This window comes from Zingiber officinale, chromosome 8A (genome assembly GCF_018446385.1).
Source record: "Zingiber officinale cultivar Zhangliang chromosome 8A, Zo_v1.1, whole genome shotgun sequence".
NCBI lineage: Eukaryota > Viridiplantae > Streptophyta > Magnoliopsida > Zingiberales > Zingiberaceae > Zingiber > Zingiber officinale.
In genome coordinates, this window is record NC_056000.1 from 70,858,831 (window position 1) to 70,875,512 (window position 16,682).

Here is a 16,682-nt window from a genome sequence, read left to right on the forward strand (position 1 = left end):
AAGAAAATCTTGATAATTGTGTTTGAGAACGGTCGAGTCCATATTCCGTCGGGTGCTTCGTTTCTACATGTCGTTTCAACGACCCATAGCCGCCTTGGAATTTGTAGGAAGCATTGCAGTGCTTACATTTTGCACGCATTTCTCCCGACGGAAGAGTGACCTTCTCAAAATGTTTAGTAAAAATAGAAGACTTTAGAGGAGGAAGTTCCCGAACCTTAGAAGTAATTGCATCGGTACTTCCTTGTGTTTCGGGTGTCGGATTCGGAAGATGCTCGATCTCATCATCGGTAGATTGAATGTTGGGGTCCTCCTCCCGCGGATTCATTATTTGCTTTCCCTTCCGAGCTCGAGATGATGCACCTCCGCGGCCTCCTTCCATTGTAATTGAAAACGAAAGCGCGTAGAGATTAGAGAATACGAAAATGAGATTAAGAGTAGAGAAGATGTGTGTGAAAAATGATGAAATGAGCTCTCTATTTATAGAGTTTTGATGGTAACGGACACTAAATCATAGCCATTGATCAAAAAACGGTCAAATGATCCTAACCGTTGAAAAAAAATACCTAAAAAACCCTCCCAACGGCTGGCGGTTCCAACGGCTATGAACCGCCGGTTAACCGGCGGTTCAAGCCGTTTAAAAAAAAAAAAAAATTTGCGGCTGAACCGCCTGTTCAACCCGCCGGTTTTTACATCTAATGAACCGGAACCGGCCCGGCAACTTGCCGGGCTGGTTCCGGTTCGGCCCGGCGAACCGGGTCAACGGGCAACCGACCCGTTGACCCGGTTACGGGCCCGGGCCGGGTCCGGGCCAGACCCAGCCCGGGGTCGGGTCTACTTGAGTCCCTCGCTCGATGTGAGGGCTCATTGTCGATGCAACCGGTGTTGGGATGTATACTATAAGCTTAGCTTTTGTATGAACATCTATTTTGAAATGAAAATCACTTTGGTCAAATGTTTACATTTTATATTTATATATAATGCAGTTGTCCATTTAATTTATATTGTAGATAACATGATGTATGGTGCCACACAGAAAATCATATTATCGGTTCCTTATAAATTATAAGTAGTAGCTCACAACCAAGATGGATTGGGACAAACCATTGGAACGGGACAAACGGAACGATTGTAGTGTAATTTGGTATTAGTCTGTCTTGACTATAAAATTACACTAGTACACTATGTGTGTATTGAGCAGGACCATTTGAGGTTGTTCGATTTATACTAACTATATAAAAGAACAGAACCTCTGTTATTGTGGATGTGTGTCATCTTAATCCCTATATAATAACAAGCACGTATACTTAGTATTTATTTCTTTAACTTATCAATGGGTGAGCTTTATTCGTTAAATCAATAGACTTGATGAGTTGGGAGATAGTACTGTTTATATGATGTGTTGTTGATTATAGAAGAAATCTATGTCCTAATTATTTAGGCTGATGATGTCCCCTTGAGGAGCTTATAAGGATTATCATGTAAACCCTATAGGTGGACTTAGTCTGGCATGATAATAAAGTTGAGTGGTACTACTCTTGGAATCAGATGTTAATTAATTGAGTTGCCAGTAACTTATTTAATTAACGGACATATGATATCTTAAACACAGGGAGATTAACGCACTCATGATAAGAAGGAGCTAATATTGTAATATAAGATTGGTGCAGTAGTTCAATAATAACCCTTTAGTGGTATGAGTTATTATTGATGGACTTGAGTTGGGTGTTCGGGCCGAACACAAGAAGACTAAGCCCATCAGGAGGCCTAAACCAATTCCTCCTCTAGGTTCCTGTTGCAGCCTCTATATAAAGCCTCGCATCCACCCCAACAAAATTTGGTTATAAAAAATAAAAGGGAGATTTTTTTATAAACAAAATTCTATTATTTTTTCTTTCTTTATAACCGACGGCAAGGATTATAAAAAGGGGAGGTGGCACCCCCTAAACATAAGTTTTTTCCACAACTCCCTTTACTAGGGCCGTCGACACCCTTGCCTAGAATCCCTTAGGGTCGACGGCTTGGAGAAGAGGGAGAAGAGAAGGAGGAACCCACCTTAGGGTCGGCAGCACAAGGTTCTCCTTCTCCACCTTAGGGTCGGCGGCACAATTCTCTTCCAACTCTACCTTAGGGCTGACGGCTTGGAGGAGAGGAAGAAGAGGAGAAGGCACCCATCCTAGAGCCTCCTTTTGGTGGTCGGCGGTTTGGAAACAAAGAAGAGAAGAAGGGTGGTTTTTATCTTGGTAGATCGTCACCCACACGACGTCCAAGAAGAGAAGAGGAATACAGCAGAAGATCAAGAGGTCTTTGGCTACAAAGGAAAGGTACAACTAGTTCTTTAATTATGCTGCGTAATTAGTTTAGTTTTCTTTGTATGGATCATGAATACCAATACAAGAGGCCAACGATCTTGTGCTTCGATCAAGGTGTGCTTTGATCCGTCAAGAAATTGTTTGATTGATCAAACACATGTCTGATCGAACATGTGGGTTCCTAGGAAAAGTTCTGTACTTGTACAATTTTTATACAAGAGAAATTTAAACAGAACGGAATTCCAGCGCCTTCAACCAGGTTGTACGATAGGGGACCCCTGGCTGCTACTTGTTGTTGTTACACTAACTTCTATGCTCGAGTATTTATTAGCATCTCCAAATATTCTTGCTAAAAAGTAACTATGGTAAATCATCCAGTCTCATCCATCTCCATATTTCATATTCTGGCAAAGTTCCCACAGACGACACTAAATTTGACCTTGTATGAAATCGGGGGAGATAACGTGCTTGGGTAGATGGCTTTGTTGTTGACCATGAGAAAACTCTGAGGTGGAAGAAGATGGCCTTGAGCACTTCCTTTCTACGCACACAAAAGAGAGCAAATGGAAATGTTAGAGCGAGAACCAGGGAGGAGTCCTTGGCGTAGATACTCCGATACTCAAGTCAGAATAGTGGATAAAAGTGGAGAAGAAGATGAACAGTAGAACAATAACATAGATGCATTATCCATGCATACTAAAATGTAAATGAGCGTTAGTGAGCATGTAGTAAAGCGTACATGGCCAATGAAGATGACCATTTTTTATATTAACCCTCATAACCTCCACAGTGGTGTAAGAATATATCGAATAAAGGTAGAGGTACGGTCACCCTTAGAGGAAGGTTCCATTATGTGCATATGCTAGGATAGCGAAATATTCCCCGACGAGTGACCATTATTCTCTAACAAATTATTACAATTCTCTGACACTGTTTTCTCCCGGAAGAAATTTGACCGGCCTTGTAGCCAACCAATTGTATGCTGGGAGACTAACATATGAGAAGTAGGGAGCTTAGCCCCATAGGTTTGACCAGCACTTTGAGCCAACTGGCCATATGATGGAGGCCTGACCTTTGAAAAGTGGGGGGTTAAGTCCCTGAAAGTTCGACTGACTATTTGGTCGATCGGCTATATATTGTGAGACTTGCCCTTGAAAAACTTCGAGCTAAGCCCTAGAATGTCCGACTGGCACTTTGGGCTGACCGACCCTGTGCTGGAGGCCCTGCCCTTGAGGAGTGAGGAATTGAACTATGGATGTCCGACCGACGTTGAGTCTGACTGGCTATACGCTAAGAGTTGTCTTGTAGAAGTGGAGAGTTGGGCCCAGCAGACATTAGTTCTATGGCCAACCGACCATATGCTGAGTGCCTCGATGTTGCGAAGTGGGGAGCTGAACCCCATAAGTCCAACTGATTCTTGGGTCGACAGTCTACATGTTGAGTGCCTTAACGCTTAGAAATGGGGAGCTGAGCCCCGTTAGTCTAACGAGCTTTTGGGTCGATCGGGCTTATGTTGAGAGTTGTAGCAGTGGGGAGCTAGGCTCAGTGGGTTCAACCGATTCTAAGGCAGACCGATTGTATAATGAGAGACTTGCACTTGGAGAGCGAGGAACTAAGCCTCAAAGGTGAGTGGTCTGTCTGATTATGTGCACCCTGATTGTTATATCATCTTGACTATCGGGTCCATGTTATTCTCAGGGTCACTCACAACACGCCATACGGATCACATATAAATGGCACGATACTGAGTGATTGTTCAGAATTCATTACTGTTGCATATTTTCTCTATTTTCCTCAATGCTCTCCCGTCCTGTGCTACTTCAAACACATTGTTATTCGATTACATTGCAAAACTTTCATTCTATTTCAGTCTGATCTGTTCTTGTCAATGTGCCAAAGCTGTTAGAGTGTATACTAAAAGCCTAGCTTTTGGTATAAACATTTATCTAGAAATAAGAATCACATTGGTCAAATGTCTACATTTGTGATAAATGTAGTTGTTCAATTAATTTATATTGTAGATAACATGGTGTGTGGTGTCACACACAGAGGATCATGTTATCAGTACCTTATAAATTATAAACAGTAGCTCACGATCAAAATGGAAAGGAACAAACCATTAGAAGGTCGTAGTGTAATTAGGTATCAGTTTATCTTGACTGTATAATTACACTAGTACACTTAGAGTGTATTGAGTAGGACCATTTGAGATCGTTTCTTTTATACTGATTTTATAAAGAAACAAAGACCTCGGTTATTATGGAAGTGTGTGCTCTTAATCCTGATATAATAACAAGCACATATATTTGATATTTATTTCTTTAATTTATCAATGGGTGAGATTTAGTTCGATGAATCAATAAGCCCGATAAGTTGGAAAATGGTATCACTTATAGTGTGTGTTGTTGATTATAGAAGGAAACTGTGTCCTAGAGATACTAGGTTGATAATGTCCCCAAGAGGAGCTCATAAGGATTGTCATGTTAAACCCTGCAGGTGGACTTAGTCCATGGACGATAAGGTTGAGTGGTACTACTCTTGGACTAAGATATTAATTAAATGAGTTGTCAGTAACTCACTTAATTAGTGGGCATTCGATATCTTAAACACAGGGAGACTAACACACTTATAATAAGAAGGAGCCCAAAAATGTAATTTGGGATTGGTGCGATAGTTCAATGATAGTTCTCTAGTGGAATGAATTATCATTGATAAAAATAAGTTGTGTGTTCGGGGCGAACACGGGATGCTTAATTTTATCGGGAGACCAAAACCAATTCCTCCTCTCGGTCCCTATCGTAGCCTCTTATTTATAGAGTTCTATACCCACCTATACCCACCTTCTATACCCACCCAATAGGGGCCGGCCAAGCTAGCTTGGGAACAAGCTAGGGCCGGCCTAGGTATAAGATTGGGTGGTCGGCCCTAGCTTGAACCCAAGCTAGTGGGGGCCGGCCAAATTAAATTAAAAAAGAAATTTAATTTTAATTTTTATTATGTGGAAGATATAATTTATTAAAGAGAATTAAAATTAAAATATCTCTCTTGTAAAAGATCTACAAAAGATTAAAGAAAGAGATTAAATCTCTTTCCTTATTTGTAGATTGGTGAGATATTTTATTTTCTCTTTAAAATTATCCACATGTTGATAAAATTAAAATTATAGAAATTTCCTTTTATCAACCATGAAGAGATGTTTAAATAGAAATTTTATTTTTAAAATTTCCGGAAACAAATTAGGAAGTTTTAATTTGTTGATTAAAACTTGTCTAATTTATTTCCTATTGATGTGGCCGGCCATTAGAGATTAATTGGGGAAATATTATTTTATTTTTCTCAATTAAATCATGTCAAGGGAATTAAGGAAATTTTATTGTAATTAAATTTCCTAATTTGCCTAGGCCAAGGAATATAAAAGAAGGGGTGAGGGTGCCTTCACAAGTGATAACCTCTATTATTTTCTCTCCCTCTTTTGGTTCCTTGGTGTGGCCGGCCATCCTTTCCCTCTCTTCTTCTTGTGGTGGCCGAACCCTTCTCTTTCCTTGGAGCTCTTGTGGTGGCCGGATACTACTTGGAGAAGAAGAAAAAGAAGGAGAGGAAGCGAGCATCTCTTGGAGCTTGGTTAGTGTTTTGATTTTCTTCCTTGGTGAAGCTTTTTCTTTTGTGGCCGAACCTAGCTAGGAGGAGAAGAAGGTGGTTGGTGGTTTCTCATCTCGGAAGATCGTTGCCCACACAACGTCCGAGGTTAGAAGAGGAATACGGTAGAAGATCAAGAGGTTTTTCTTAAAGGTATAACTAGTAATTTTTCTTTCCGCATCATACTAGTTATTTTTGGAAATAATACTAAATACAAGAGGCATATGATTCTAGAGTTTCAAATTTGTTTTCGATATAGTGTTCTTTTGTTTTTCTTTTCCTTGTGATTTGATTGTTCTTTTCGGTTAACCTAAAGTTATTTTAGGAAATTAAATATTAGCTTTCTATAAAAGGTTTTGTCTAGTCGGTGGTGGTTGCTCCCATATCCAAGAAGGCCATGTGCCTCGCCACGTCAGTACTGGGAACCGATTATGGAAATTAATATTTAATGGAATTAATAACTTAAGGTGACTTGGGTCGAACGTGTTAAGTTCCGCAGGAGATCCAAGTCAAAACCTAAAAGAACAAATAGATTAAGTTTTGGATCAAACGTGTTAAGTTCTGCAGGCGATCCAAAATTTAATTTAAAAGAACACATGGTAGCTAGGAAAAGGTTCAGACCTTTGTACAAAATTTTTGTACAGTGGAACCTCTAGGCTTTCCGAGTAGCAACCAACAAAAGCATGTCAATGGATAACCTGTGGCCGAGTCTGGAAACCGTTAGACATATGAATGTTGAGGTAAGTGCCCTAATGACAACAAATGACTATAATGACAAACGATACTCATTACAGTCTAGAATTCAGATTGCATCATCTCTCCATGTGGAGAGATGATCTCTTTCGATAATGGATCTTCACTTGTGATAGGAATAAATTGATACTTATTATCCACATTGACCGCTCGTGAACCTAACTACCACTTATTCCTTCTTCTTCCTCCTATTTTACTTCTCCTCCTCATTAGTTCATCGGCCGCTCACAAGCCACCGTCCGCCCGCAAGCTAACAATCCATTTTGATGGTGGAAATGGATGGTCAAGGTGCAAAGGCTAGTAGATCAGTCAATTAATGAGGGGTTGGAGGTTGAATAGTAGAATAATTGATAGATAATTTTTTTCATAATAAATCTTATATATATATATCTTAATATTTTATTAAAAATCTTTCTCCTTTACTAACTAAGCTTAAAATGAATTTACGTTAATATCCTTTTTTCTATTCACACTAAAAATAATTTCAAGATTTATTAGTAATTCCACAAGCGAAACAATCAGTGATCTAGAGTTCGAGACTCAGCTGTGGCGTATTATTATGAATTTTCTCATCATTAATTTTCTCTGATTGTTTTATATAAAAAAAATATAGTTCTCTTTAGTCCCACATCTTAGAATTGACAACACTATGATCAAAGAAGCTTCTATAAATATTTTAGGCCGACAATGTTAAAAGATATACTTTTCTTAGTTTTTTTACTAAGATAAGTATAATATTAAATTAAATTAATTTTTTTCATAGGGAACCCCGTTACAATAGTTTGTTGTTGGGATTCTCTAGTGTCACCTTTGACAATAGTTTGTTGTTGGGTGACACTCGAAAATCCAAATTCGGATTTTCAAAGATCCAAATAATTCACTCAAATAATTCAGATTTTCAAAAGTCAGTACTTTACTCTAATGACTCTACTTTATTATTTTAACACTAAAATACTTTAATTAATATAATTTCATTATAAAGAGTCAATATAATTTACACGCGACATATATATATATATATATATATATATATATATATATATATATATATATATAAACAAATGTTATAATCAAACAAAAATATCTAATATAAATAAAAAATATATTATAATATTGTATTCTAATTAATTTTTTTATATAATCGTACACTTAGACACTTATTATAACTAAATAAAAATATGTAATATAAATAAAAAAATTATAATATTTGCATCCTAATTAATATTTTTTATTAAACTGTAACTAAATAAAAGCATATTTATTATATAGATGTACAGGTAGACACTGATTAAATAAATAAATAAATAAATATTATAATATTTGCTTTATAAAATTGCAACTAAAGAAAAGTACTTGTCAAAACATTTCTTGACGCTTATTATAATTTAAAAAATATCTAATATAATTAAATAAAAAATTATTATACATATTTGCATTATAATTAATTTTTTATTAAACTCAAAGGCTTCCTACAACTAAGTAAAAATACTTGTGAACTTTCACCTAAGTCCATTTATTGAGATACAGATAAATTATGAAAATATTTTATTCTAATGTAATGATCTTTTTATATTAAAAAAAAATCAGATCTAACAAAATATTTTACAATAAAACTAATCTCAAAATCTATTAGAATAAATAAGTATATAAATACGGATTCTACGTATTTATGTAGGTAAAAAATAGATACCAGATAAAAGAATGGGATACTCTAGTCTGGTCCGTAAAAGTTGGATCAATCCTGATCCAATTTTTATATTGGTGAAGGTAATAGCCTCTATATCTGTTAACAAGTAGAAGTCATTACCTCCCACCAATACTTCTATATGTTTGTTATAACTAACAAAAATATCAAATACATTAAATAAAAATTATTATAATAATTACTTCCTAATTACTTTTTTATTTAAACAAAGAAACCTTTTTCAACTAAACACTTGCCACTTGTTGACAAAAATATTTAATTAACTAAATACAAAATTATTTTTTTTTTTATTAAAATAAAGAAACTTTCTGCAACTAAATAATCATTCGAAACAAAAATATTTATTATATTGTCAGACACCAATAATTAATTTTTATTAATAAAAGGATAACAAAAATGGAAAAAAAAAACATTCTTTTCATTAATAATAGTAATGCATTAAGATAGTCGTAATTAGATTACGAAAATTTAGAATTTTATAATCTCTCTCAGCCATTTCATCGAACACCTCTCCGCTCTTCATATACAGCCGGAGAAGACGCAGGAGCGAGAACAATGGAGACCGGAGTCAAAAGGGCGCCGCTTTTGGACCACGCAGTTCGAGTACCGGAGGAGAAGGAGGTCGTCGGATGGGTGGAGAGGAGCTGGATCGAATCGAAGAAGCTGTGGCGGATTGTCGGGCCGGCCATCTTCGGCAGAGTCGTCATTTACAGCATGAACGTCATCTCACAGGCCTTCGCCGGCCACCTGGGTGACCTTGAGCTCGCTTCCATGTCCATCGCCAACGCCGTCATCGTCGGCTTCAGCTTCGGCTTGATGGTAGGTTTAGGGTTTTGGCTTGAGTCCGGTCAGATTTGGTCTTAAAATGGAAGGTTTTGCTGGTGCAGTTGGGCATGGCGAGCGCCCTGGAGACGCTCTGCGGCCAGGCCTACGGTGCGAAGAAGTACCACATGCTCGGCGTCTACATGCAGCGCTCCTGGATCGTGCTCTTCCTCTGCGCCGTCCTCCTCCTTCCCATATACTTATTCGCCACCCCGCTGCTGCTCCTCCTCGGGCAGCCGCCGGACCTGGCGAAGCAGGCCGGCGCGATATCCATCTGGTCCATCCCCCTCCACTTCTGCTTCGCCTTCTACTTTCCGATCGTCCGCTTCCTCCAGAGCCAGCTCAAGAACAACGTCACCGCCGTCATTTCCTTCGTCTCCCTCCTCATCCACCTCTTTGTCACCTGGATCTGCGTCGTCAAGCTCCAGTTCGGCCTCTTCGGCACCGCGATGACTCTCAACTTCTCCTGGTGGGCCGGCGCCATCATGCTGTTCATCTACATCGTCGCCGGCGGGTGCCCGGATACGTGGAACGGCTTCTCCATGGAGGCATTCGTCGGCCTCTGGGACTTCCTGAAGCTCTCCTCCGGCTCCGGCATTATGATGTGGTCCGTTCACTCTGCTTCCGGCGATCTAATCCTATCCAAAAATTGAAATTTAACACCAAATTCAACCTCTGCTATATGATTCTGCAGCTTGGAGATTTGGTACTACAGAATACTGATCTTATTAACAGGAAACCTTAGCGACGCCAAGATTGCAGTGGACGCACTCTCCATCTGGTACAATATCCTCCATTTTATTGATTAATTGAATTCATCATCATCATCATCATCATCATCATCATTACTGAAACTGAATGCAGCATGAATATAAACGGATGGGAGTTGATGATTCCTTTGGGATTTTTCTCCGGAACAGGGTATGCATTCATCTACAGATTTTTACACAGTCGTTGTGGAATCTCAGAGGGATCAAAATGAAACCTTTGATCGAGTTTGTTCATGATTAAGCTTCGTTAATTTTTTTGCAATGCAAGAGTGCGAGTGGCAAATGAGCTCGGAGCAGGCAACGGCAAAGGCGCGAAATTCTCGACCGTCGTATCGACGGTCACCTCGTCGGTGATCGGGCTCATCATCTGCGCCCTCATCATGTGGCTCCACGACATCTTTGCGCTCATCTTCACCTCGAGCCCGGTGGTGATCCAGGCGGCGGACAAGCTCTCCTTGCTCTTGGCGTTCACCGTTCTGCTCAACAGCGTCCAGCCAGTTCTCTCCGGTGTCTCCCATTTTTCTTTTTTCCCCCACAATTAATTAAATTGTATTTTCTGGTATTTTTTTAAAAGAAACCCTTCTCATCATTATTATCAAAAGTTCATCTTATTTTTTTAAAAAAAATTAAAATAGTATTTCATCTATAATTTTATATCTAAAATACTCAATTTAAATTTTCTTTTGTTTAGATGATTTTTAAAAATAAAAAGAATCCTTTTTTAATTTTTTTCCTTCTTTTTATTAAATACTTTTATAATTTTTTTTTTAAAAAAAATTGTGCAGGAGTGGCAGTTGGGGCAGGGTGGCAAGGAACGGTGGCTTTTGTCAACATTGGCAGCTACTATTTAATTGGAATTCCTCTTGGAGTCATTATGGGCTGGGCCTTCGATCTTGGAGTTCAGGTAATTGGGCCTTTCAGAATAAGTCAACAAAATTATTCTCAAATTATATATATATATATATATATATAATAATAATAATAATAATAATAATAATAATAATAATAATTGAAATAAATTGGCAGGGTATTTGGGGAGGAATGATTTGTGGCACAGCAATTCAGACACTAATATTGGTTTTCCTTACCATCAGATGTGATTGGGAAAAAGAGGTGAATTTCATAAATTTTTTATTTATATTTTAAAAAAATTGCTATTCATTTTTTTAATATTTGAACATTGAGCTCTGTTCTTGTTCCATGTGCAGGCTCTGAGAGCAAGTTCAAGGATGGCGGATATCAATGAGTAGTTAAGTTTGATCATAAATTATTCGTAAACTCTATTAAAAAATGTTAACTCATCCTTTTAAATGGATAATATTGTCTAACTAATATAAATAAGTTTTTATCAAATGAACACTAAATTTTGGTTGAATGAAGGAGGTCGACTATTGAGAAATCACTCCCTACCTCACACATATTTGTCTTCCATTATTGCACAAAACTAGAAACAAATAGTAGATTTATATAAATAGAAAGCAAATTATAGATTGAACCAACCAGTTCAATCTTCTCCAGCTTATTCCGAACAAAACTCTTACATCGAGAGCGAGAAGCTTTCATATGCTATCATTTCCGATAAGTGAAGTGTTGATCTCTGCTCTTTGATTTGTCTTTGTTGATCCGTGGCGGATGCATGACACCTCGGAAGCTCCTACCCTCGCCGGTGCCCTTGATTAAAGGACTTGAACTATGACCAACTCGTCTAGTTGACCTCCGACGAGAACTCCAGCTACTGTTTCCCAGTGCCGCCTTTACAACGCTATCCGTGGCTACCTCCCTGGCTCCAACTGGCTTGATGGGCTGCTTGTTCAGATAAGCAAGGTGTGGGAGGAGGCCGCAGACCGCCTTGCGGATCTGGTCATCTCCGATGTTGCTCTGAATCGGGTTACCGAGTAGGTTGAGGGCCACTAGAGAGTGATAGTTGGCAACTAGTTGGCCCAAAGCCTTTGCCGTTGTTATCTTGTTAAAGCTCAGGTCCAGAACAGCAAGTTTCAGAAGCCTGTGAAGACCCTCCACGCAACTTATCTTGTTTCCAGCGAGATACAGCTCCTTGATCATGGTGCAGTTCGACAGCCCTGGAAAAGCAGGTTTGATCATAATTTTGAACAGGATGAAGAATTCAAGAGCAATATCAGTACTTCCTCTAAAAATGATTTGCAAATCATTTTTAGGTGAAGTATTCTACTAATGGCTTATTAGCTTCTCAAAGGCATTAAACCATGACAGCTTCTGTGTACGGTAGATGGCTTAAACTTAACTATCTTCAAGTCCCAAAACTCTGAATATTAACATGCAAGGTGAGAGGAAATAGTACCAAGAATCTTATGGTTGACCACCAAGTCATGATCATAACGCCAGAAGGCATTACAAAAAGGAAAACAAAGAGTTGACCACCAAGTCATGATCTCTTTTACAAAATTAAAAGTTGGGAATAATTATATAACTAGGAGAGCAGGAGATAGTGAACGGACCACTTGGTCTGTTAGAATGTAGAATTTAAATGGATGGGGCGGCAAGTGTTCAATACAGAAAGAGACTTGTACCTGCATACAAGTGACCATACTGACAACTACGACATGGATATGCCAAGCAACAAGAAGCGTATAAAACATATACTCAGAATTAGAAGACCACAAATGGTACATTGTTCATTAAATAATCCAACTCATTGAAATCCTCCAAGGTTATTGTAACTAGTAAGATTGATAGAAGTACTCAGTAACCCAAACACAGATATTATTGTTTGCATATTCATCTCACAGTTTTTCATGCGAGAAAGAACTAAATCAACGAACAAAACAATCAACTCCGCTACCGAAAGGATAAAAATTGTTATTCATACCATGACCAATTCGTGAGAGTCTGTTGTAGCTGAGATTAAGAACTCGAAGCTTTGTCAGTTCCCTAACTCCATCAATTGTAGCAATCTTGTTCCTGGACAAGTCAAGCATATGAAGACTCTTGGGTAGAGATCCTGGTGAAATGTGAACTGCAGAAAACACAAAACACCTCACATACCGCATCCATGGTTATATACGATTCATATTTTTATTACATAATTCCCTAGCTAAGCTTTACCTATGAAGTTGCCAGATAGATTGACTGACCGGAGGCAACTAAAAGCTGAAATTGCGGGTATGACCTTTAAGCCCATGCTGGCTATGTGAACAACTGAAGAAAAAGGAGGAAGGGATTGTATAATGTTGTTGGCCTGCAAGATGTCTTCCAGTCCATTCCGACCACCTCGAGTGTTGTTTTTTATGGATGATTCTCCAATGTCTAGAAAACTTGGGGGAGTAGCAGACTCAGGTGCAATTTCATCTCCATTATACTCATACTCAATTGGGCATAATGGAGAATCATCAAGACTATGTACCCAAGCGTCCACTCTATCTAAAGAAGAAGATTCTGTTGAAAAAGCAACCCACTGGTTTGGAGGCCGTACATCATTCCTAAACTTAATCTCAGACTCTTCCACAACTTTCTTGTTCTTCAAATCAGTCCCCCCACCGGGTCCCACTGTATCAGAGCAGTAACCATCCTTCTGGTTGGATTTATGATTGATGGAAGCACTCCAATGAGGTTCCAGAGACCAGTTCTGATGAAGATTTCTGTGGCTCCATAGGAAAAGCTTCCACCAAACCTTCCTACTTCTTGAAGGAAGTACCTGGCTCGAAGATCTCTTCTTTAGCATTACTTTATCAGCACTGCAAGAAGTTATTACTGATGTAGGGCTACCGAGGATATCCTTTTGTTGTTCTTCAGGGAAATTTCCAGGCAAGTTTTTGAGGTCATCATATGAATGGGACTTGGCTGGGGACATAAAATGTTTACTAGATCTCTTCGTCTCAATATTAGAGCATGACCGCTTCAATATTGGAGATCCCCAAAAAGCGTTAGTGCAGCCCATCCCTGGATCACTTACATGCCCACTCTGGATCACTAATTCAGGTGTTATTCCCTTGTCTTTCTCAGATTTGTTGTCAGGTTCATTGATCAGTTTTTGGTTCAAACGATAGGAATTGGTCTCATCTTTTTCTGCCAGGGCCTGCAAATCAAGGTCAGAAAAATCCCTTTTAAATGACATGATCTTATCATGTTCATCACCTCCCTCATAAGCTGATTCAGCTGCCACGTCTATTTGGAGAGAGTTCTCATCATTCTTTTCAACCCCAAGCAATTTCTGTTCAGCAGAACCTTTTCTAGTTGCATTGGTTTCTATTTGATCAGAGTGTCTGAAAGATGCATCCTTGATAGATTTTTGGAGGGATTCATAGAAAGTAACTTCTGACTTAAGTGGTGAATCTCCCATGATGTTTTCCTTTTTAGAATGGATTTCCTTCTGCAATCTCTGCAAACAAACCTTGAAATAAATTTATCAAAGAGAAACGAAAACAGAATATTATATTTGCTCACCTTGGACCTCTTCTTTCCAACCCAAAGAGCAGAGAGGCAACCGATCAATGCCATTTTTCAGTTGACAACTATAGTTACCTATAATTCTGGAGAACCCCTACCAAACTCTAAACAGCTAAAGAGGAAGATTAGCAGATAAGAATAAAGTTGTCTATTTCTATGGAACCGTATTCACTGGTTAGCCATTATCGATTGGAGATCCCTTTATGATATGACAGAGAATCCAGACGAGTAGAAGAGTGCAAATTGGAATAGAGATGAGAGGGAAAAGTGCATCCTCCCAAGCCCGCACCTTTTGCAAGGTGCGAGGGAATGGTATCTCAGTGACTTCCAGAGTGATTTAAACAGCCCTCCTTAATCCTCGTCTGGTTTCAGCCCCTAAAAAGAAGGGCAAAATAAGTAGGATTTCTAAAATTTACAAGAACAAAACGGTGTAAACACCGATTTATCCTTGCAGATTGAATATTCTGATTCATGCATCATAAACAAACAGTTTCAATCTGTTACTCTTTCTTGTTTCAAGGTAAAGTGCCAAAGAAATCCATAAAAGAAGAAGATATCCGATGGATCGGGTAAAATAAAAGGTTGATTCCCCCCATGTTATAGTTGAAACAATCACAAAGATCATTTCTTTCTTTTCTTTTTTTTTTTCTTTTCTTTTCTTTTTATTTAGTAAAGACGCAAGCAATCTCAATTACATACTGAGACATTAGAGTTCAATATAACAAGTGAGGTGCCTTAAACCACCAAGCTGATTGTGCTGTGCCGGAAAATGATCCGAGGGAGCACAGAAAACCGACAGAAAAGCGCCAAAGCTTGACAGGAAGATCCAAAAGCAGTAACTGAGCAAGAAATAGGAAAATAAGCCACAGATATTAGGGCTCTTGCTTCCTACTCTCTGAAAACGCTGGAAGACAGGATCACATTCATCTGTGTATTTAGTCAATAGCAAACCACCATAAAGAGAAGACCTCAATACAATTCCCCTGACAATAACAACGAATCAACGTAACACTTGCACATCTAAATTAACATTCATGGAATCAGAAACCACAAACGCAGTAAAAAAAGGACGATCTTTTAGGGAAAAAAAAAAGACGGCCAATCAAGAGGTCGCGACGGAAACGACGAAACAAAAATGGGAATATGCACACCTGTCTCAATCTGCCAAATTTGCCCCGATCCCTAACAGGGCGAGTTGGAGGCCAGGAAACGAAGAAGACCGAAGCGAAGTGCAGAAGGGAGGACAAGGAGGAGAAGGAGAAAGGGGGAGATTGGGAGGCGAAGGTGGCAGAAATGGCTAGAAATAGGCGGATCCGCCGCTGACGGGAGGAGCAACCATGGACGTTCTCGACACGCGGATGGAGCCTCGCTGGCTCTTTTCCGTTACACCTCCCAATTTTTATTTTATTTTATTTTATTTTTCTTTTTGTCATGTTAAATTATTAACTGGTGCGAATTATTTAGTAATTAAATAGTGATATAGAATATTTAAAATTAAACTTTGTAAAGTTGACTATAAAGTAATATATTTATATATATATTTTTTATTATAATCGAATATTTGAAATATTCTTCTAATACTGCCCTTTTACTCAAAAATAAAATATCTATATCAATTCCTCTATTATTATATTTAAAATTTAGGATAAATGACTCATTTTGTTAAATTTAGATAATTATTTTTTACTATACAAAAAGATTAAGTAGAAGGAGAGAGATTGAAAAGAAATATTATTTTATTTTAGGGTAGAGGTTTCATTCCCTAAATTTAGATAAATACTATTCATCAAATATAAATTTAGAAAATAAATAGGGTAACAGATGCAGAGGATTTTTAATTACTCTATCTAAAATTTAAGGTAAAATTTTTAGATAGAGTAGTTGATGTGGATACTCTTAATCCCTTCGTAGAGGTTTCATTTCCTAAATTTAGAGAAATACTATTCATCAAATCTAAATTTAGGGAATAAATAGGATAACAGATTACTCTATCCAAAATTTAAGATAAAATTTTTAGATAGTGTAGCTGATGTAGATGCTCTACCCCTTCTAAATAATTATTGTCTATAATTATCATCCAAAAATTTTATCTCGTAAAAAAATACCATTTAAAAGGTCTCCTTAGCAAAATCGCGACCCAAAGCATTTATAAAAATCTATTGATCTTCCTTATTTTGCATATAATAACATAAAAAGTTTCTTTTGCTTGTTCTGTGCAATATTGATAACTTCTTGAGCTTTGTGACAAATTGACATTATTACATG

At 38.0% G+C, this 16,682-nt stretch overlaps 2 protein-coding genes across 2 annotated transcripts; one reads left to right on the forward strand and one right to left on the reverse strand.

The window, feature by feature from the left end:
* Positions 1-8,946: 8,946 nt before the first annotated feature.
* LOC122009469 (protein DETOXIFICATION 27-like) lies at positions 8,947-11,343 on the forward strand. Its single transcript, XM_042565639.1, has 8 exons — positions 8,947-9,222; positions 9,291-9,832; positions 9,920-10,006; positions 10,090-10,146; positions 10,264-10,502; positions 10,781-10,899; positions 11,022-11,108; positions 11,204-11,343. Exons 1-8 carry the CDS (start codon positions 8,959-8,961, stop codon positions 11,243-11,245), a joined length of 1,437 nt encoding a protein of 478 aa, XP_042421573.1. The 5' UTR covers positions 8,947-8,958; the 3' UTR covers positions 11,246-11,343.
* Positions 11,344-11,440: 97 nt separating this feature from the next.
* LOC122009468 lies at positions 11,441-15,805 on the reverse strand. Its single transcript, XM_042565638.1, has 4 exons — positions 15,569-15,805; positions 13,077-14,349; positions 12,841-12,987; positions 11,441-12,073 (listed from the first exon to the last, which is right to left on the reverse strand). The coding sequence occupies exons 2-4, from the start codon at positions 14,308-14,310 to the stop codon at positions 11,565-11,567; spliced, it is 1,890 nt and encodes a 629-aa protein (XP_042421572.1). The 5' UTR covers positions 14,311-14,349; positions 15,569-15,805; the 3' UTR covers positions 11,441-11,564.
* Between the last annotated feature and the right edge of the window lie 877 nt (positions 15,806-16,682).